General features: G+C 52.4%; 1 protein-coding gene across 3 annotated transcripts in view; it reads left to right on the forward strand.

The window, feature by feature from the left end:
* Positions 1-14,926: 14,926 nt before the first annotated feature.
* Positions 14,927-22,910, forward strand: part of MACROD1 (mono-ADP ribosylhydrolase 1) — a 155,190-nt gene continuing 147,206 nt past the window's right edge. For all 3 annotated transcript variants that reach the window (XM_068978529.1, XM_068978527.1, XM_068978526.1), the window contains exon 1: positions 14,927-15,224. In XM_068978529.1, the coding sequence (XP_068834630.1) occupies positions 14,927-15,224 (298 nt within the window). The remainder of the gene's footprint in view (positions 15,225-22,910) is intronic.

Genomic DNA, 22,910 nt, shown 5'->3' on the forward strand with positions numbered 1-22,910 from the left:
ACGCGCCGCCTTCTGGAACCTACTAGAAGCTGCCGGGACCCCCAGATCCCGCCTCTTCCTCGCCGGCTCACTGGTCGCTTTCCTCTAGGGGGCTTTCTAAGGTTTCCTACCATTGGCTCGAAGTCTAGCCCATCATCTTTGCTTCTCTCTCATTGGACAGTAGGGAGAGTCCTGCCGCCCCCGCGTTTCGAGACTGGACGTTGCTCTGAAAGCCCCACCCATCATATACTCTATGATTGGAGGGAGGGGCGGACCTCTGCGACACCGATTGGTCACTTATCCCGCCAATCATGGCCGCGCTGGCCGCGCCCATTGGTTCTGTTCTTTCTGGAAATTTCCACCTCTCCCATTGGGCTGACAGACTCCGTGACAGAACCGCCTTCAGATTTAAAAAAATTTCAATTGGTCGGTGGTTGCAGACACTTTGCTCTGGTAGGTTTAAATTGCTGCCCTTCAAAGAGCAGGGTAGGCTTTTTACAGCATCGGTGGCTTATGGGAGTGCGAGGCCACAGACACCCTCTGCAGTGGTGGTTTCTGAGGGTGTGGGTTTGGTGGGTCCGCCCGGGCCGCTTCCTCCGTTGGTCTGCGGCGAGTCAGTCTGAAGCAGTTCGCTTCTCTCCGGCGGTATTGAGTCTTGGTCCTTCGCCGGAGTGTCAGGCTCAGGGGTCCCAGCCAGTAGGGGTGACCGTTTGGATCGGCCTCGGGAGCGCACCCTGGCCCGTCCCTGAATCCCAGTATTGGGTTCTGGGTGTCCCCAAATCCCGCGTGATGGTGAAGGCGCTGGGGCTCGGGTAGGACAGGCTCGGAATTATATCTTGGTCGATCTCCTCGGTGGAGACGCACACCCTCGCTGAACCTCTCGAGTAGAGGGCCGTGGCGTGGGATCGTTCACATTCGTGCAGTAGAATTTTTAGCAGTTAATAAAGGGGCTCTGCCTCCGTTATTCGGAGGTAAAGGGATGAAGGAAACAAAAGACCTCACTGAGGTGCTTGATCACCTACTGGAGGGCGGCGGCGGCGTCCTGGGCGGTTCTTAAAATCGTTACCCTCTTGAGAAAGGCAGGACAGGTACTTGCAGAGAAACAGAAAGGGCTAGAGCGTCAGAGAGAAATGATCTCACTCTGGGCCAGTGTGTGGTTCACGGAACAAAGGCCCTGTATGTCTGGGGTCTAGAGGGAGCTTGAGTGAGGGTCTTAGGCACTGCTGTGCCCGCCCCACCTCCCCACGCCCAGCTGGGTAATGCCATCCCTTCCCTGTGTTTTAGCTGCCCTTTATGCCAATAGGTTGTCACAGGGTCCTCTTCCATCCCAGCTCTGTGACCCCTTTCTCAGACATTGCAACCTAGGTCGCTGCAGATCGCATGCCTCCCTTGATAACCCCCTCCCTTGCTTGGACCCTTGGAAGCTTTAGACGGGATCAGGGCCTACGTGACAGGCCTACTCTTCCCATCAGTTCTTTGCCTGTCCTCCACCTTCAGCACCAAACTCCAGGCGCACTCTCGTTTGTTCCTTGAGCTAGGTGGGCTCCTTTATTTTGGGCCTGCCTGCAAGATATTTCCTCTTCTGGCATCCCCCTTCCACCAACTCTCCCAGGTCTTGCAGGCTGATAAGAGCTGTCAAGGTTCTCTGGCGATCTGCTTGCAAACAGCTCACTCATTTCTGTCCACCAGTTCATTTGCTTTCAGTACTTCATGGGCCACACGTGTCCAATTATAGCAGCGACTTTGGTATACATGCATGGCATATTTTGTAGGGCCTACAAGGGCCTTGTGTCTATTTCCGTTTATATCCTTGTCTTCCAGGTAGGTTACACAGTGTCTTGCACCTAGCTTAACTAATCAAATATGCCCTGTAGTGTTTTAGGTATAATGTGGGCACTGGGGAAGTGCAGTGAGGAATTTTAAAAAATCACTGTTTCGTAGTGCTCATTTTAGTGAGAGATAAGCTCAAAAAAAAAAAAAAAAGTTTGCACGTAGAATCTGCAGTAGAGATAGAGCACTGGGCAAGTGGGTAGTGTTGCATTTTCAGCAGGGGGACCAGATCAGACCCCAGTGAGAAGCTAATACTTGAGAAAAAACCTGAGGAAGTGAAAGAGTGAGATTCATGGGACTCCTAGGGAAGAAGCCTGCCCGTCAGAGGGAAAGTCAAATGCAAAGGCCTTGGGGTACCCAGAATGGCAGGGGTAGGAAGGAGGGGGGACTAGAGGAACTAGGGGTGGGAAGGAGACCCTGCATGAGACGCCATTGTGTTCACTTTGGAACATGCCAGCGGATTTTAAGCAGGAAAGTGATGTGATCTGACAGGTTTATCAGGATCCCCCTGACTGCTGTATCAGTGAAGAAGATGAAAGCCTAGGGGACCTCCTAGTTGGCGGTGGCAGGATTCCAGGAAAGCTGTGATGGTGCGGTGGGCCAGGTGGGAGCAGAATTTGGGTGAAAAAAGTGGGATTAGGAGTGCATTTTGGAGGTGCTGACAGGGTCTGTTCATGTAATGGATGCAGGGCATGAAGAAAGGAGGTTAACTCCAAGGCGTTTGCCTGCCTACCTGCTAAGTTAAATCTGTCAACAAGATCTTGCCTTTCTTGGCACGGTGCCCAGACCACCACACTCCTGCTGGTCCCAATGCTGCCCCCCAGCCCGGCTCGTCCTCCACCGCTTGAGGCCCTTGGAGGCCTTCCATCATCTCCCCCACAGCCTCTCTCCAGGCTTCTCTCCCATCCCTCCTTCTCTGTGACCTGGCCTTTGCTGTCTCATAACCTGTTTGTACGATTGTGTGTGTGGCACACTGCTCTGGGTACAGGGGCTCTAGAGTGAGCAGGGCAGGCCTCAGCTGCAGGCTCTGCACAGGTGAATCTTATCTTCCAGTGGGGGAGACAGGTGGTACTCTAACACCAGCTGTGTGACTTTTGGCAGTCTGCTTAACCTCTCCATACTTCAGTTGCTTTCATTTTAAAATGTGGATGAACAAGTTTCAGTGTCAGAGTAGTGAGGACTGAATGATTTCATATTTATAAAGCACTGACAACAGTGCCTGATGACAGAATAAGTACCATAAACATTTGTTAAATAAAAGTAAATGCACTCACAATTGCACTCATCTCACATGCTAGTAAAGTAATGCTCAAAATTCTCCAAGCCAGCCTTCAGCAATACGTGAACCGTGAACTCCCTGACGTTCAAGCTGGTTTTAGAAAAGGCAGAGGAACCAGAGATCAAATTGCCAACATCCGCTGGATCATGGAAAAAGCAAGAGAGTTCCAGAAAAACATCTGTTTCTGCTTCATTGACTATGCCAAAGCCTTTGACTGTGTGGATCACAATAAACTGTGGAAAATTCTGAAAGAGATGGGAATACCAGAGCACCTGACCTGCCTCTTGAGAAATCTGTATGGTCAGGAAGCAACAGTTAGAACTGGACATGGAACAACAGACTGGTTCCAAATAGGAAAAGGAGTCCGTCAAGGCTGTATATTGTCACCCTGCTTATTTAACTTATATGCAAAGTACATCATGAGAAACACTGGACTGGAATCAAGATTGCTGGGAGAAATATCAATAACCTCAGATATGCAGATGACACCACCCTTATGGCAGAAAGTGAAGAGGAACTCAAAAGCCTCTTGATGAAAGTGAAAGAGGAGAGTGAAAAAGTTGGCCTAAGGCTCAACATTCAGAAAACGAAGATCATGGCATCCGGTCCCATCATTTCATGGGAAATAGATGGGAAACAGTGGAAACGGTGTCAGACTTTTTTTGGGGGGGCTCCAGAATCACTGCGGATGGTGATTGCAGCCATGAAATTAGAAGATGCTTACTCCTTGGAAGGAAAGTTATGACCAACCTAGATAGCATATTCAAAACCAGAGACATTACTTTGCCGACTAAGGTCTGTCTAGTCAAGGCTATGGTTTTTCCTGTGGTCACGTATGGATGTGAGAGTTGGACTGTGAAGGCTGAGCGCCGAAGAATTGATGCTTTTGAACTGTGGTGTTGGAGAAGACTCTTGAGAGTCCCTTGGAGTGCAAGGAGATCCAACCAGTCCATTCTGAAGGAGATCAACCCTGGGATTTCTTTGGAAGGAATGATGCTAAAGCTGAAACTCCAGTACTTTGGCCCCCCTCATGAGAAGAGTTGACTCATTGGAAAAAACTCTGATGCTGGGAGGGATTGGGGGCAGGAGGAGAAGGGGGCAACTGAGGATGAGATGGCTGGATGGCATCACGGACTCGATGGACATGAGTCTGAGTGAACTCCGGGAGATGGTGATGAACAGGGAGGCCTAGCGTGGTGCGCCCAATTCATGGGGTCGCAAAGAGTCGGACATGACTGAGCGACTGAACTGAACTGCACAAATGAAGATAATTCTGGAGTGATGAATGCTATGTAAAGAAAACAAAAAGTAAAGATAAAGAGCAGTTACCATGGAGGCAGGGAAGGAGTGCCCAGCAGTTGGTGGTTAGTAAAAGCCCCAAGCCAGGGACAGAGTTCATGACAGGGCAATAGGAAGTGCAAAGGCCCTGAGGCTGAAACAAATCTGGGATTTTCCAGGAACCCAAGGAAGGCTTTCTTATGCTCTCGTATCCTTGTCTGTAAATGGAGAAGACATGCCAATGATTTCCCAAGGTTACAATGAGAATTAAACAAAATTAACCCATGCCTGTTTTCTCAGATCTGAAACATAAAACTTTGAGAGCCCTCTTTCAGAAAAGAAAAATAAAACACAGTAAAAAAAAAGAAGTACAGAACTTTAGAAGGGGTGCAAATGAGGGACCCTGAGGTCCTTATTAGTGTCATGGTAAAGCCATTCTGAACGTTAACATTTCCACTAGTTCAGGCTTCAAATTTCTTAGTGAACTCAGCTCTCCCCCAGGGTCCAGGAGGCAGTGATGGGGGCCAGCTGGCCAGGGTCCCCTTCCCCAGGTCCCTGGAACTCAAGCAGAAGCTCCACCGCAGCAGGCGTCCTGGCCCTTGACGACAGTGCCCGATGCTTCAGTGACTCATACTGCTATTTTTGGTGCTGCTGCTCTCAAGGTGGGGAGCAAGATGGCAAGGGCTGAATTTGGAGTCAATGCTGAGGCTGTACATCCTGCAGCGAACGAGAGACAGAAGGAGTCACTGTGTACAACCAAATTCTCTGCAGAGCAAATTCTTAGTTTTAAAGTTCTCCCAGAGAACTTGCCTGGTGGTGCTGGGGTTAAGACACCACAGTTTCACTGCAGCTCAAGTTGGTTCCATCCCTGGTTGCAAACCTAAGATAACACATACCGTGAGGTGCAGCCAACAAAAAAGTTCTCCCAATATCAGAAAAAGAAAGCAGCTGGAGGACAGGAAGCTTAGGCGTGGGAGTGAGGAGTGGAGGTCAGGGGCAGGTCTTGGCTCAGAATTCTGGGGTCTATAGAACATGGAAGTTTCGTTTTTATAAGAACTTTCGCTGTTGGAGTGGAAACTTAAGACAACTTTGAGTTTCCTTCTCCACGGGAGAGTGAAGTTCCATTCTGGGTTCTGAGAAATTCCTAAAGAATATGTTCATTTCCCATTTAACTGAGTGATGCCTACTTTCAGCTACCCACTAACACAAGTCCTGAATAGCAGGAAAAGCGTGGGGAGAATAAAGTGCTATAGAGTTCTGCTGAATTCAGTGAACTCGTAGAGCCAGGAATTGTGCCAGACACTTCAAGGAATAAAATGATGGTAATTATTATCTAATAAGTATTCATCAGAGAGCCCCAGAGCCCAGTCCTGGACCTCGCTGTCCACGGGCCATCGCAGGGTCAGCGCCGCCAGCCTCATGGCTATAAATACCATCTTGGATGACTCCCACGTTTCTATCTTCAGATCAGATCTGTTCCCAGTTCCAGACTTGTCTACCCAGCTGCCTCCTCGACGTCTCTGCTTGGATGGCAAATGGACTTCGCAATGTGTTCAAATCTGAGCTCCCAATATGCTCCCCTGAAGCTGTTCTTCCCTTGACTTCCCTCTTGTCAGTGGCCTCGCTATTCTTGGGCTGGTTGACGCTGAAAACGTTGGAGGCGTCCTTGACTCCCGTCTTTTACAGCCACGTCCATTTCAGCAAAGTTCGTCAGGGTTCGACAGGGACCTTTCTGCAGGTTCCCATCCATCTCCTGGCTTTGGGAAGGAGAAGGGCGTGTTGGCTTCCTGAGCAGGTAGGTGGCCAGAGGCGAAAGGGACCACTGGCCAGGGCGCCCAGGTCATATCCAGGCCTCCCACATGAGAGGCTGCTTTCAGTGGGCAGGGCCTATGATTGGTCGCTGCCGTGGGCACTCAGGCCTAGGACCTAGCCCATGCGTGTAAGTTTGGTGAGTGAGTAAATGGAGCTGATCATCTGTCTACTCCCTCGTGGGGCCCTCAGCCCCTCCCAGGGAGGCTCTCTGGCCTTGCCCCCTCTAGGCTTCCTTGCTCCTGATTCTCTCACCCTTGTCTAGGTCCAGTGGGTCTGTTCAAACATGCCGGTCCCACTATCTTCTTTCCAACATCTGTTTCTTGAGAAATAACAAGTGGTGCAGAGTGTGAGCATGGGGAAACCAGCCCTCTCATCCTACTGATGGGAAGTCACACTGAGTAGCATCTATTTAAAGTACAGAAAGCAACTCCAGGCTTACAGATTTCTCCCACCTGGGTCTAGCCTGGTGGCACAAGGAAATATTTTGTCCTTCAGTCACCAAGTCCTGTCCGACTCTTTGCTGCCCCCTGGACTGCAGCAGACCAGGCTTCCCTGTCCCCCACCATCTCCCAGAGATTGCCCAAGTTCGTGTCCATTGAATCAGTGATGCCATCCAACCATCTCATCCTCTGTCACCCCTTCTCCTCCTGCCCTCAATTTTTCCCAGCATCACGGTCTTTGCCAACAAGTTGGCTGTTTACATCAGGTGGCCAAAGTATTGGCGCTTCAGCTTCAGTATCAGTCCTTCCAATGAGTATTCAGGGTTGATTTCCTTTAGAATGGGCTTTCCTGGTAGCTCAGCTGGTGAAAAAACTCGCTTGCAATGCTGGAGACCCTGGTTTGATTCCTGGGTTGGGAAGATTCCCTGGAGAAGGGATAGGCTACCCACTCCAGTATTCTAGGGCTTCCGTGATGACTCAGCTGCTAAAGAATCTGCATGCAGGAGGCACAGGTTTGATCCCTGGGTTGGGAAGATCCCCTGGAGAGGGGAATGGCTACGCACTCCAGTATTCTGGCCTGGAGAATTCCATGGACTATCCATGTGGCAGCAAAGAGTCAGACACGACTGAGCGACTTTCACTTTCACTCCTTTAGGATTGCCTGGTTGGGTCTCCTTGGCGTCCAAGGAACTCTGAAGAGTCTTCTCCAGCACCACAGTTCAAAAGCATCACTTCTTTGGCGCTCAGCCTTCTTGACGGTGCGGTCCTATTTGTGACGGCAAAGGGAGCAGCACCTGACCCCCGTATACCCGCGGAGGATGCCGGGAACCACGGTGTTGCCGCCTTAGGATGGAGTATTAGTAGTCTTCAGAAGAACAGGCTGGTGGATACTGACACAAGAACATGCCCATGATGTACCGTGGAACAACGGGTTAGTCATGGAGCGGTGTGTATGAGAAAAAAGGTGTATATCTTCATATACACGGGATATGCACAGGAAAAGTCTAGACGGATACACAGCTAACTGCTCAAGTTTTGCTCCTGTGGATGGGGAATGGGGAGGGGTGCTGGATTCGTTTGGTAGGGCTACCATAACTAAATACCGAAGATTTGGTGGCTTGAACCACAGAAATTTTCTCAGTTCTGGAAGTTCAAGATCCAGGTGCTGGTAGACCTGGTTTCTTCTGAGGTCCCTCCCCTTGACCTGCAGACAACCGGCTTCTCACTGTTTCCTCATGTGGTCTTTCCTCTGTGCAAGCATGCACTCGGGTGTATGTCCAACTTTCCTTTCTTTTTGGCTGCACCACGTGGCTTGTGGGATCTGTTTCCCAACCAGGGGTTGAACCTGGGCCAAGGCAGTGAAAGCCCAGAATCCTAACCACTAGGCTACCGGGGAACTTCCCAACTTTCCTCTTCTGATAAGGATACCAGTCAGATTAGACCAGGGCCCACCCTGAGGGTCTCATTTTAATTTCACCACCCCTTTAAAAACTGTCTCCAAATACTGTCTCGTGAGATATTGAGCATTGGGAATTTAAAATGTGAATTTGGAGAGGGGACATAATTCAGCCCATAACAGGGGTTTTCAATTTTTATTATGGTGTTAAAATTTGTTACAACGAATACTACTGTTGGAGGGTTTTGTATATTTCAAGACAAATGTCCCCAGAGCACCCACCGCCTTCCAGGCCTTCTCTGAAGTTAGAGGGGGGCAGCCAGTGCCCTCCCCCAGCCAGCTCCAGAACTCCAGCTCCAGGGCTCTCTGAGGCCCGTCCCTGAGGAAGACAGGGTGAGCCCCTCTGGATCACTGGCCAGGTCCTCAGACTCACCCTGAGAGGACGCATGCGGAGAGGCCTCTGCCAGGCAGGCCTATAGTTTACACGTACATACTTCGGACATGTAATACCTTGTAACCCATCCTTCCCCTTCACACCTCTCAATAGAATAACTATACAATATTGGCCACTGAAGCAGAGAGTAAAGTGAAACTAGGCACGTTATTAAATATGAAGACCGCATGACCACCTGGAGGAAGGGAGGTGCAGCACTGTGGTCACACAGCGAAGATGTTAGGGGGACCCGGGAGGTGCAGGGGTTCATCTACCTGAATGAGGCAGATGAAGAAGAAAGATGGCGAGGTGAGATGGGGTAGGGCTTCAAAATCAAGCCTCTGGGGAGAAGTGTGTGCTGCCTTGGAGGCCTGTTTACTTCTGGCAGTTCTCCTGGGTCCTGCTCTGGTCTTAAATCTCAGACCAGAAGCAGGAAACTCTCTCACTGTCCTGTGGTCCTGCACCTCGCTGCATGTTCAGCCCTGCTGAGGTGGGGACTCTGCCCCTCTGGGTAGCTTTGCAATCCTGCACAGGGTGGAAGCCAGGAAAGCAAACCCAGAATCTTGGTGCCAGTTTAGGAAGTTCTGTCATCACTGTGCAAATACCCAAGTGTTTATTGTTTTGAAACACTTTAGTCAACCTGCCCATTTGTGACTCTCATCAGAGAGGAATGGGTGGGAGACAGCTTACAGTGATGGCTGTAACAGTGCCTCCTGTCACCCCAGTGTTCTTGCCTGGATAATCCAATGGGCAGAGGAGCCTGGCAGGCTACCGTCTAAGGGGTCGCAAGAGTCAGACACGACTGAGCGACTAAGCACACATCCCAGTGTACCCATCCTTGACAATGGGGTTTGGCTGCTTCTCCCATAAGGAAGTGAAGTCCGTTTCTCCACTTCTTGGATTCTGGGCTGGTCTTGTGACATGTTGAACGCCGCAGCCGTGTGAATTCTGTGCGACAGAATGTGGTGAGAGCAAGGCAGTATGACTTCAGAGTCAGGCCTCAAGAGGCATTTTGCAGCCTCCGTTGTGTCCTCTAGAAGCAGGGCCTTGAGACCAGTGTGCTGTGAAGGTGCCCAGTCTGGCCTAGTGGAGGCCAAGTGGGGCAGAACCAAGGGAACTTGCTGACTGCCAGCACCAACTGCCCGTCATGTGAGCGACACGATCCTGGACCCCCAGCCCCAGGGGGGTTGTCAGATGACTGTGGCCACAGGAGTGACCCAGGCAAGACCAGCAGATGAACCTTCCTGCTTATCCTAGCCCAAACTGCTGATTCAAAGGCCTGGTGGTTATTTTAAGGCAATAAGTTTTCACTGGTTTATTGAGGCAGCAAAAGATAACTGAGACAGTATATAAACGAATCTAAGTTCATAAACAGCGTTTGAATATTTAAGGGAACTGATTTACCATATTTATACGTTTAATCTATTAGTGGATAAAAACTGCTAACTAGGAAAAAATACGCTTGGCTTGGGAGTGGGGAATAAAGTGGGGGATGAAGGCCTCTTTACCCTCTACTCCCTCCTTGTTTGTAAAGAAAAAAAGAACAAAAAAGAAAAAATATGCTTGTTAGATGTGTGAGTCTCTTATGCTGAGTTTGAGGCATTTGAGAGGACCAGCTATTTCAACTCTGTAAAATGTAGTTTAAAATCTATTAGGGAATTTAATTACCTATGTTTGTAATTGGCATTCATTTTTAGAATTTAATCTGTTGAACCTGTGAGTTAATTAAATATTCATCAAAGGCTAAGTGAAAGTAATTATTCTTATTTTAATACAAAAATTAGATTCATAAATAGAAAACTAGATTTGCAAGTTGCATTTGGATGCTTAAGAAAAGCTAGTTCTTTTAATTTATAAGTTTAATAAATACAATATTCATTTAAATACAAGCAGCAGTAGGTAGCTTTTCTCTGCAGGAAAGCCCCTTCTCCAATATTAAAAGTCCTCAACAGACAACACCAGGTGTTAGGACCCCCACCGGAAGAGTCGGCATTCCAGACTTGCATGTCTTTGCTTCTTTGCTTCTGTGAGTCCCTGGGCCTGGAATGCTCTTGACACACACACAGATCTTTGGTACCTGGCGAGATTTTACCTTTTCTTTCTTTTTTAAAAAAATAGTAACTTGTTTATTTTTGACTGTGCTGGGTCCTCATTGCTGCGCAGGCCTTTCTTCAGCTGTGAGCTGGGGCTACTCTCTAGTTATGGGGCAGGGGCTTCACTGTGGCGGCCTCTCTTGCTGGGGAGCACGGGCTCTCGAGCACACGGGCTTCAGTAGTTGGGGCACCTGGGCTTAGTTGCTCCGAGGCAACTAAGGTCTTCCTGGATCAGGGACTGAACCCACATCTCCTGCACTGGCAGGTAGATTCTTTACCACTGAGCCACCAAGGAAGTCTCAGATTTTACCTTTTCTCAAAGGTCCAGCTGAAACTCTGTGACGAGGTCCTTCCTTGCCAAGTCAGAATCACACTTCCCTGCCTAGACCTGTCCAGGCCTCTTTTAGGCCAAACCCTGGTGGGCTGTTGGCTGGGACGTTCTCTATCCTGGCTGCCGTGTGAGAACAGAGCTAAAGCCGAGCAAAAAGAAACAGGAGGACTAGTTCCGATGCCAGGGTGTCTGGGGTGCTTCCGTGGCCTGGCTGTGGGGGACGTGGATTTCTGGCTCTGTGCAGAAGGCAGCTGAGACTTTCGATGCCTGGGTCCCTGCTTCTCTCTCGTTCTGCTCTCCAGACTTTGCCGGGAAGGGTGTAGTCTGCAGGATCACGCCCCTCCCACCACCGACGATGTCCACATCCTAATCCTTGGAGCGTGTGAATGTGTTACCTTACATGGCCAAGGGCCGTTAAGGTTGTAGATAGAATTACGATTGCCCATCAGCAGACTTTCAATGGGATGTCATCCTGGGTCATCCCATTCAGTGGAATCACAAGGGTCCTTGAAAACGGAAGGAAGCAGAAGAGAGTCAGAGCGAAAGGCCACAAAGGAAGACTGGTGAGATGCAACATTGCAGGCTTTGAAGATGGAGGAAGGGGCCCACAAACCAAGGAACATGGGCGGTCTCTGGCGGCTGGTGCAGACACCTTGGTTTTTTAGCCCAGTGAGACCCACGTCAGACTCCTATCCTACAGAACTTTAAGGAAATGAATTCTGTTTATTCTCTGAGCTGCTAAATTTATGGGAATTTGTTATAGCAACAATAGGAAACTGATACACAAGGTCACTCACAGGCTTCATTGCTTGGATCAGTGACATCTCTGTGATCACTTTCCGGACCACAGATGGGAACCGAACAACCTTGACTCAAGCCTGGCCTCTGACCCCCACACACCATGTTGACCTTGGGCCAGTCCAGGCTTCTCATCTAACCCTGGGGCAGCGCGTGGCAGCACTTACTGAGTTTATAGAAGTAGATTAAAGGGCGTAGAGGGCTTAACTCAGCACCAGCTAAGACCTAGTCCCCTGTGAGTCGCTGCCATCCTGGAGGCTGTTGGCAAGGCCCATCTGGCACTACTGAGTTATTGGAGAAGCAGCAAGTGGTGAGGTGACCTCAGGCCTGACACCTGCATCCTGAACCCATCTTGCTGAACATTTTTGGGAAAGGCACAGGCCTTGCTGGTGGTCCTGGAGCGTTGGGGGCCCTCGGCCCTTCCTTCGGGTCTCCTGGCTTCTGATTTACTCTCTGCCCGCAGGTCTCCCTCTGATCCGCTCGGGCACCGCAGTGGTGCCAACTGCATCTGCAGGAGGGTTTGGTGCTGCTCCTCACAGCCCTGTGAAGAGTTATTACCACACTCAGCGCCAGAGAGGCCTGGAACAGAGGGCGGGTTTGTAAGCAGTCAGACCTGAGCACTGACTTCTTAATTTACAGTTCAAGAAGCAAGTCACAGGGGGCCAGTGTAGCCCAGTAAGAAAGAGCAAAGTTGGTACTGAAACCTTCCTAGAAACCCTGGCTCTTTGTTCGAGGTTATAAAAATACCCACTATGGGAAGTTCCCTGGAAGTCCATCAGTTCAGTTCAGTCGCTGAGTTGTGTCTGACTCTACGACCCCATAGACTGTAGCACACCAGGCTTCCTTGTCCATCACCAATCCCCGGAGTTTGCTCAAACTCAACATCTATCCAGTCGGTGATGCCATCCAACCATCTCATCCTCTGTCATCCCCTTCTCCTCCTGCCTTCAACCTTTCCCAACATCAGGGTCTTTTCCAATGAGTCAGTTCTTCGCATCAGGTGGCCAAAGGATTGCACCTTCAGCTTCAGCATCAGTCCTTCCAATGAGTATTCAGGACTGATCTCCTTTAGGATGGACTGGTTGAATCTCCTTGCAGTCCAAGGGACTCTCAAGAGTCTTCTCCAACACCACAGTTCAAAAGCATCAATGCTTAGGCACTCAGCTTGCTTTATAGTCCAACTCACACGTCCATATGTGACTACTGGAAAAACCATAGCTTTGACACGACGGACATTTGTCAGCAAGGCAATGTCTCTGCTTTTTAATATGCTGTCTAGGTTTGTCATAGCTTTTCTTCCAAGGAGCAAGTGCCTGTTAATTTCATGGTTGCAGTCACCATCTGCAGTGATTTTGGAGCCCAAGAAAATAAAGTCTGTCACTGTTTCCATTGTTTTCCCATCTATGTGCCATGAAGTGATGGGACCAGATGCCATGGTCTTCATTTTCTGAATGTTGAATTTTAAGCCAACTTTTTCATTCTCCTCTTTCACTTTCATCAAGAGGCTCTTTAGTTCTTTTTCGCTTTCTGCCATAAGGGTGGTGTCATCTGTGTATGTGAGGTTATTGATATATCTCTCGGCAATCTTGATTCCAGCTTGTGCTTCATCCGCCCAGCATTTCACATGAAATACTCTGCATATAAGTTAAATAAGCAGGGTGACAATACACAGCCTTGATGGAAGTCCATCACTTTAAGGCACATAGATGGGGAAACAATGGAAACAGTGACAGACTTTATTTTCTTGGGCTCCAAAATCACTGCAGATGGTGACTGCAACCATGAAATTAACAGGCACTTGCTCCTTGGAAGAAAAGCTATAACAAACCTAGACAGCATATTAAAAAGCAGAGACATTGCCTTGCTGACAAATGTCCGTCGTGTCAAAGCTATGGTTTTTCCAGTAGTCACATATGGACGTGTGAGTTGGACTATAAAGCAAGCTGAGTGCCTAAGCATTGATGCTTTTGAACTGTGGTGTTGGAGAAGACTCTTTAGAGTCCCTTGGACTGCAAGGAGATTCAACCAGTCCATCCTAAAGGAGATCAGTCCTGAATACTCACTGGAAGAACTGATGCTGAAGCTGAAGGTGCAATACTTTGGCCACCTGATGCGAAGAACTGACTCATTGGAAAGACCCTGATGTCAGGAAAGGTTGAAGGCAGGAGGAGAAGGGGATGACAGAGGATGAGATGGTTGGATGGCATCACCAACTAGATAGACATGAGTTTGAGCAAGCTTCCGGGAGTTGGTGAAGGACAGGGAAGACTGGTGTGCTGCAGTCCATGGGGTCGCAAAGAGTTAGACACGACTGAGCAACTGAACTGAACTGGAAGTCCAGTGGTTAGGGCTCTGTGCTTTCACTACCGTGAACCCAGAATTCAACCCCCGGTCTGGGAACTAAGATCCTGCAAGCCCCGGTCAAAAACAAGCCAAACCCCGCCCCCCAAAAAACTATTATATTTATAACATAATAAAATGTTATAGAAAGATATTAACATGTTTATGTTAAAAAAAAACATAACTCCATCCTTAGAATCCTTGTAAAAAAAAATAGGAAAAATATAAAGAGAAACACCACCCCAATTCTTACACCGAGAACGCCACTTGGAATTCTCATTTTCTGTCTTCAAATTCCAGGACTTCTATCCTTGCCTCCCGAGTTACTCTAGATTCGGTTCCAGTCGCGGCCCCGCCCGCCCCTGGCGCTAAGAGGCAGAGGCTCAGAGGCCTGGGTAATAGTCGCCCAACCGGCCCTACCCGTTCGCCTCACCTGCCCCGCCCGGCGGGGACGCGCGGCTCCCGGGGACTGCGGGTAGGGTGTGGCCCGGGTGACCGGTGAGGAGTTACGCCCGCCTCTGTGCACTCGTCTGGAGGGGCAGAGACGGAGACAGGGTCGGAGGCCAGGGGCGTCTCCCACCAGGAAGTTAGAAGTTGCCAACTTCCAGCCCCGAGCGGAGGCGCACGGCAGGAGCGCGACCATCCGAGAGCCGAGCTCCAGCGCTGTGCAACTCGGCTAGCTGGGCGGGGCGCGCACATGTGTTTACGAGTGCGGGGGCCTGTCTGCGGCCGGGACTACAAGTTCCAGGGTGCCCAGCGGCGCGCCTGGGTTTTCTGGCCGCGCGGCCCGCTGGCTTCCAAGCAGGTCGCCGCGGGCTGGCACGCGCCACCTGGTCCCCAAGTAAATAAGGGAGGGACTCCCTGAGCACCGTAAAGAGAGTCGAAGTGGGCGGGGAGCCGCCCCGCGCCGCCTGCTCATGTTTCTGCAGAGCCGAGCGTCCCGCCTCCTGGCACAGCTGCGCGCGGCGGGGCAGCTGCTCGGCGCCCCGCGCCCCTGGCCCGGCCCCTCGCCGGGTGCCACGAGGACCCGCAGTAGTGCGTGCGGTCCCCTGGCGTCCCTGAGCGCGCACCACCCGCGCGCGCGGACCTCAGCGGGAGTTGAGGCTTGGGGGGCGGCGGCGGTGGGGCGGAGAGCCGGGGTGCGCACCTGGGCCCCCCTGGCCATGGCGGCGAAGGTGGACCTGAGCACCTCCACCGACTGGAAGGAGGCAAAATGTAAGTGTGAGCAGGAGGGGGGCGCGAGGGCGGCCCTTGGTGGGCACTCTCCGGCTGGACAGCACCCCGCTAGCCGCCTCGTCCACCCCAGAAAACTGGGGAAGTTAAGGTCCCATGTGCCTGGTATGGACCCCCCCTCATTAACAGCCACGCCCCACATGTGCCCAGCCTCGGAAACTACTTCCCCCGGGCCAGGTCCAGGGCCCAGTCGGAGGCAGTGTGAGGAGGGTGGCCTCACCCCACTGAAAGGGGTCGCGGGGCTCCCCCAGAGAGCACCCGGGACCTCGCACCTAAATCTGTTGTGCATGAGGGAAACTGAGGCCCGGCGCCTGCGCCGAGTAGCCCAAGGTCACTTGGAATTTGCTTCAGATCTCACAGTAGACTCTCAACTCCCCCGGCTTCGCAATACTGGGGTTTCTCAAGTGGTGACATTTTAGACAGAGTGGCAGGGAATGGGCTATGGGGCTGGCATCCCACCTGGTGGAATCAGAGAGCCACAAGGAACGGGCCTCCCTGGGCAGGCCGGTCACACCTCCCCCCATCCCCCCCGGGGCCTGCCTCTCTGGGCACGTGGTCTGTTGCCCTTTAGCGCTTCTCGTTGGCCTCTGGACACTTGTGAGCTGTCTCTGCCTCATTCCTGGGGGACACAGGGCGGAGGAGGGGGGCGGGGCAGGGCCGAGAGGGGAGGTTGTGTCTCTGAGAACAGTGACACCCCTGCTCCCCACACCCAGGAATCAAGCCATTTCCTCCGGCTGGGCCCGCGGGGGGTCGGGGAGGGGGGCGGCGCGGGCCATGAGTCCTGGTGGGCATGAGTCCCAGGGCTGGACTCTGGGCCAGAACAGAGGAGGGAAGTCGGGCAACCTGACCTGCAGAGCCTGAAATAGCCCCGGCTGCCAGTCCGGCTGCCAGTCCAGCTGCCCCTGCCCTTCAGGGCATGCTCCTTGGCCTCTCGTGACCATTCCCGGCTGGATCGCCTTTCAAAAGGGCAGGGACGGCAGCTCATTGGCTGGGACTTGCGGTGGCGAGGGTTCAGCCAATGGGGCTGGGGAGGCAGGCCTGGGGCGGGCCGCGGTTGAGGGTTAGAGGAGGCGTCCTCTGGGATTGGAGGTAGAGTTCAAGATGAACTACTCTTGTCGTTGAGTTGTAATGCCTTCGCTGGGATCTTAAAGCACCAGCCGGAAGCACTTGACTTTGCTCCCGGGGCAAAAGGAATGCTTGTCACCCCTTCAAGCCCCGGCCCCAGAACATCCAGGGTCAGGGTGGGGAGTGGCTCCCTGGCACGGGGACTGTCCCCACAGGGAGCCCTGATTTCCCTTCTTCGTCAGAGAACAGCATCTCAGGGTGGTGGGAAGGAGAGCTTGGAAGGCTGGAGGCCCAGACACCTGTTCCTGGGTCTGCTGCTTTCTGTAGGACCAGCTCTCCGCCCCTCACACTCCTTGCCGGCGCTGAAAACTTCCAGACCTCTTGAAGCTTAATGGGCCAGGAATTCCCAGGCTGCTGTGGTGTCTGTCTGCTAGGATCTGGGATTTCCATTCATTTGGTCCGTTTTTATCCAGCGCCTTCCGTGTGGCCAGCACTGCTATGCTGGGGAGACAGGTGGGGACCCTCCCCTCACAGAGCTTAGGTGAAGAAGCAGGGGCATGTGTTAGGGCAATGAGACAACGCCTGGTAAAGGTCGGTGCTTCAAGAAGCCGAGACGGGCAGGGCTGCCTGAGCTCCCGAGTTTGTCCAGGCAGGGGCAGTGTGGGGAGGCTGGGCTTGCCCCAGGAACCCCAGACCTAGGTGGAAGCCCCACCCCACCAGTAGCCATTAGGTGGTAGTTTGTGGGGGTGATACAGAAAGATCCGTGTTTTAGTTATCTATTGCGGCTTAGTAACAGACTACCAGGACACTTAGTGGCTTGAAACAGCAAACGTTTCTATTATCTCTCAGTCCCTGAAGGTCTGGAAGCTGGGAGTAGCTTAGCTGGGTGGCCAGGCTCAGGGTTTCTCAGGAGGCGGGGATTTGGTTAGAGATGGAGAGGGCCCTTCCCAGGTGGCTGGCTCCTGTGAAGTGGCTGCTGGCTTAATGCCTCTGGTCCACATTCAAGGGGAGGGAAATTAGTTTCCACCTTTGGAAGGGAAGAAGATCAAAGAATTGGGGGCATATTTTTAAAACCACCACACCGGGAGACTGCCTCAAGTAGCTTCTGCCTCTGGCTGGGGTTCAAGCTTTGATCTATTATTTATTTATTTGACCGTGCTGCTCAACTTGCAAGATGTCAGTTCCACAACCAGGGACTGAACCCAGGACATGGTAGTGAAAGCCCAGAATCCTAACCAATAGGCCACCAGGGAACTCCCGAAGAAGCTTTGATCCTGGAAGATCCCCACACTATTTCCTCATTACATTCATTTACATGTTCAGCTGAGTTATACTGTACAGTAAAGTACATCAAGTGTACAGACCTCAAGTGTACAGTTGGTGTACTCTATTTTTTGGCTCCATGGCCTGTGAGATCTTAGTTCCCTGACCAGGGATTGAACCCGGGTCCATGGCAGTGAAAGAGCCACGTCTTAACCACTGGCGTGTGTGCATGCTAAGTTGCTCAGTTGTGTCCGACTCTTAGTGACCCCATGAACTGTAGCCCACCAGGCTCCTCTGTCCATGATGATGCTCCAGGCAAGAATACTGGAGTGGGTTGCCATGCCCTCTAGGGGATCTTCCTGACCCAGGGATCGAACCCACACCTCCTGCAGCTCCTGCACTGCAGGCAGATTCTTTACCGCTGAGCCACTGGGGAAGCCCCCTGACCACTGGCTTGCCAGGGAATTGCTGCAATCAGTGTACTTTTACGTAGGTATCCAGCTGGGCAACCGCTACTCTGGTCAGTAGGTAGAACACTGCCATTGCCCCAGAAGGTTCCTTTGAGCCTCTTTTCAATCAGTATCCCTTACAGCTAATCTTTCTTCTATCTCTTCATTTTGTTTTCCTTTGAACTTCCTATCATCAGAGGCATACACACAGTGTGTACAGTTCCTTTTACTCAACGTCTGTGTGATTCATCCACGTTATTGGGTGTACCCACAGTTCGCTCTTTCTTATTGCTGGGTGATAGTCCATGGTGTGCCACAGTTTGTCCGCGCAGTCTCCTTGTTGTGGTCCTTTGGTTTCCAGTTTGGGACATTTGGGAATAAAGCTGCTCTGAATATCCTTGCACGTGTCTTTGATGGACACATTCTTGCCTTTCGGTTGGGGATATACCTACAAGGACGGCTCAACTCTTGTCTGTGCCTGAGATGACCCTCTCTCAAAGACTGGCACATAGTAACCAAACTCACAGGAGACTAATGTGTAGTTCAGAGGGTTGAGGCGCAGTTCATGGTGGGAAATATAATGGCACCAGATCTGGAAATGTGCGCCTGGGCAGGGCCTCCTCTCCCTGTGGAAAAGCCCTTGTTGCTCAGTGGCTAAGTCGTGTCCGACTCTTTGCGACCCCATGGACTGCAGCATGCCAGGCTTCCCTGTCCGTCACTGTCACCTGGAGTTTGCTCAAATTCATGTCCATGGAGTTGGTGATGCTATCTAGCTATCTCATCCTCTGCCACCCTCTTCTTCTGCCCTCAGTCTTCCCAGCATCAGTGTCTTTTCCAGTGAGTTGGCTCTGGAACTCACTGGAATTAACCATCAGGTGGTCAAAGCTGAGCTTCAGCTTCAGCATCCATCCTTCCAGTGAATATCCAGGTTTGATTTCCTTTAGGATTGACTGGTTGGATCTCCTCGCAATCCAAAGGATTCTCAAGAGTCTTCTCCAGCCCCACAATGTTAGAAGCCAAGTTGTAGTCTTAGGTTTGTTCAGCAGCATGTGTTCTCAACTAGGGAGATGGTTGACTGATTTGGAAGCGGATGCCGTTGTCCTGAGCACACCTACCCACTTCCTTGGGTGGTTGTTCAGTGTTTCAGTCCAAACGCAGAGCTGAGTGCCTGCTCTGGGCCCCGAGTGCAGCAGCCTCAGTTCATGGTACAGTGCTGCACAGATGGCCACATTCTGCCTGGGTTCTGTGCATTTCTTTGTTCTGGCTTTAGGCTGACAGCCCACTTGTATGGACCTGTTTTCCCTCTAGGTAAGTAAATACCATCAGGCTGGATCTTCCTGCCCAGGAGACATTCAGTCTCTTTGAGAGACCTCTGCAGTATCTAATTTCACTGGCCAGAGGTTAATTCCTTTAGCTTAATTCTCTCAGTTCTAGGATGCTTCATTAACCCCACCCCAGGTTATGCCTTTTCATCAGAAAGAGTATGGAAACAGTCCTTCTATAAGGCCTGTCAGTGTGAGGGGCATTAAGGTCAGGCAGTGGGGGCTTTGTCACCACAGGAGGGGCCTGGTCTCCAGAAGAGTGGCAGGTCCCTTCTGGCCTGCAGTAGGGGTGGAGCTGTGTGCTAAAAAGAGAATGAACATTGGTGTTATCAGACACGGCAAGCCCCAGCACCACTGCTTCCGTGCTCCCTGAGCCTCAGTTTCCTCATCTGTAAAATGGGACCAACAGCACCCGATTTGTAAGTTGTGCTAGGATCACGTTAGAAACGTTTTGTACGCAGCAGCCAAAGGGTCCCCAGCAGCCCCCCTTCCTTGTCACCCCTCAGGTCTGTCTCCTCTCTCTGTCCTCTTCTGGCCCTGGAGACACAGGGCTCATGTAAACTTGTCTCCGCCATGGTCTCGAGTGCTAGAGCCCTGACCCGCTCCCTCTCCCTGGGAGCCTGTCTGCCTAGGGCAGGGCGAAAGCCCACCCCTGTGGGGTTTCACGCAGAGCAGATGATTCATCTGATTTGACTGCTGAACCGGGAAAATTTCCAGGCACACCTGGGACTTGGGGGGCTTCTCCCACCTGTCTTCTGGGAAAGCAGCCTTGGCATATCCCGGCGCAGGGGCCGGCAGGGGGCCTGGGAGGGTAGACAAGCTCCAGGGTGCCTCGTGCTGTCTCCCCGTGGCTCGTGCCACAGGCTTTGACGAGCACCTGCTCTCCGGGGACGGGGAGCCTGGGTGACTAATACCCCTGCCTCAGGGTTCCAAGACCCAACCCTTATCAGCCCTGCCCACCTGGCCTTCTCCAGAAGAGAAGGTACTCACCAGCCCACCCTCAACCTTTCCGAACACCGTCAGGAAGCGCCATAAAGACACTTCTTAAAACACATCATTGAATTCCTGTTCACCCACTGCACTTTATGGTTCTGGCACAACCTGCTTCCTCCAGCCGTGCCTGGGAGCTGCTGAAAGCTTCGTCTGGGGTCAGACCTCCCCATCAAACTTTACTGCAAACATCTTTTTTCCAGCACCTGTCTCACTGAGCTGTGAAATACTCTCACCTCTCCAAAAAAGAAAGAAAATTAAAGCGTATGTTGTACATCTTTTCTAAGAAAAATAAAACTCACTTGTGCTTTAAGTCTGCACCTGTGCTTCTGGCAGAGGGAGGTAGTGCGTGTCAGAAATGCGTGGGGCAGGACTTCCCTGGTGGCCGAGTGGGTAAGACTTCTCCCTCCCAATGCAGGGGACCTGGGTTTGATCTTTGGGCAGGGAACTAGATCCCACATGCCGCAACAAAGACCCGGCACAGCCAAATAAATTAAAATGTTTATGAAAAAAAAGACATGCGTGGGGCACATGCCCACCCTAGGGTCCTGCTTCTCCTCCTGGAGCTAGTGGAGGAGCCTGGGGGCAGCCCCGCGGCAGGTGAAGCTGAGGCCCTAAAGGCTCGGGTCCTCAGCTGGCTTCTCTCCCACAAATCAGACTAGCACCGCCTGTAGCTCTTCCGGGTCGCCACTTTGCTCTGGAGATGAACGAGGACTTGGCACCCCACACACCGGCCCTAGGAGGTGTGCACTTGGGGGCCACAGACCGGAAGGGCAGGCTGACAGGTGTCCCCAGGGCCGGCACCTCGACCGCTGGTGGCCACGCAGGCAGCTCTGGCGGTCTTCCTTGGCCGTCTCTGGGAAGTAGAGCCGTGTTTTGGTCTTTGCTGGAGAGAAGGGGGCTGTCGGGTCTGGGAGTCTCTCAGAGCAGGCCCCGGGTCCTGGGGGGGACAGTACAGGACAGAGCCCTGGGCCGGCTCCTGCCCTGGGTTCCTTCTGCTTGCCGGTCACAGGGCCGATTGCTCAGCTGCTTTTGTAAAGCAAAGTGGTGGTCTCTGCCAGATTGTGTCTGCTAGGGGACCTGAGCCATCTCTGGGTGCCTGGGGCTGCCCAGCTCGAGGAACTCCGCTGTGGGAGTCCTGGGGGTTGCCTTGGACCAGCCCCTCCGGTGTCACAGCATGGGCTTTCATTGGCCACAGTCCAGCTGGCTGTGAGCACTGGTTCTCGAGCACCCTGAGGCCTCGGGGTGGGGGTGGGTCTTTGGTCACAGTTGTGCAAGATGACAAACATGGGGACCCAGATAACTTAAAAGGGCTTTCCTGGTGGCTCGGATGGTGAAGAACCTGCCTGCAATGCAGGAGACTTGGCTTTGATCCCTGGGTCAGGGAGGTCCCCTGGAGAAGGGAATGGCAACCCACTCCAGTATTCTTGCCTGAGAAGTCCATGGACAGAGGAGCCTGGCGGGCTGCAGTCCATGGGGCCGCAAGGAGTCAGACAGGACTTAGCGCCTGAGCAGCAACAACAGATCTCACTCCCAGGAAGGAGTGAGTGTGTCTGATGCGTGGATGGCGCCGACGGCTTCCTCTGCGTTTTCATAGCTACCTTCTCGCTCACAGCAAGCTCGGGTGCTGGGGAGGGCCTTCCTTGCCCCTATTCTAGAGATGAGAAAACTGAGGCTGAGAGGGTGAGCGCCTTGCCCATGAACACGACAGTCGGCGGGGATGAGCCCAGACCTGGGAGACCGAGGAGCAAGAGCGGAGTGGAAACCCCCGCACAGCGGGGCGCTGGGCCAGCATGGGCCTCGGACAAGCTGGGGAGGCACCCAGAGCCTAGCGTTTGCTCCCCAGTCCAGCTGCTCTAGGTCTCGCTCCATTCCCCACGCAAATGCTCTCTCCTACATCAAGGCTTTTGAACATGCTGCTCCCTCCTCCCAGAAGACCCTGTCCTTTCAGCAAACTTGCCCTCAGCCTTCAGGTCTTAGATCCTTGGTGCACTGATTCACCCCAGGGGCCCTCACATGTGCCCTATGCTGTGCCCGGTGCTGGGAATCCAGCATAAATACCACCAGCCTGCATACGGCCAGGGTCAAACAGAACACAGATGGTATGGCAGGCAGCTATTCTGGGGAGGAGGAGGACCAGGAGGAGGGGCAGTAAAAGAAGACCAGGCGGGAGGTACAGCAGGCACAAAGGCCCTGAGGCAGGCAACAGCTTGGCTGCTGGGGGGACTGGAAGGCTCAGGGTTGAAGTGCGATGGGGAGGGTAGCCCGGGAGGAGGTTGCGGAAAGAGGCGGGCTAAGCATGGGTAAGGACCTGGAGTTCGAGCTGAGCTTTGCACCGAGAGACGGCTTCTGACTTCTGTTCCTGAGATCTCTGGGCTGCTGTGTCAGGGTGGGCACCGAAAGTCAGCTGGGAGTGGGGGCTTCCAGAGGGCACTGCTGCTGCTGCTGCTAGGGAGCAGTTAATGATGGAGGCTTGGCCCTGGGGGGGAAAAGCAGAAGCCCTGGCTTCCATGGTGGTGTGGGGATAAATCTGACAGTCTGCAGATGGATAGAAGGGGGAAGGAAGAGAAAGGAAAGAC

Source organism: Capricornis sumatraensis, chromosome 8 (genome assembly GCF_032405125.1).
Source record: "Capricornis sumatraensis isolate serow.1 chromosome 8, serow.2, whole genome shotgun sequence".
NCBI lineage: Eukaryota > Metazoa > Chordata > Mammalia > Artiodactyla > Bovidae > Capricornis > Capricornis sumatraensis.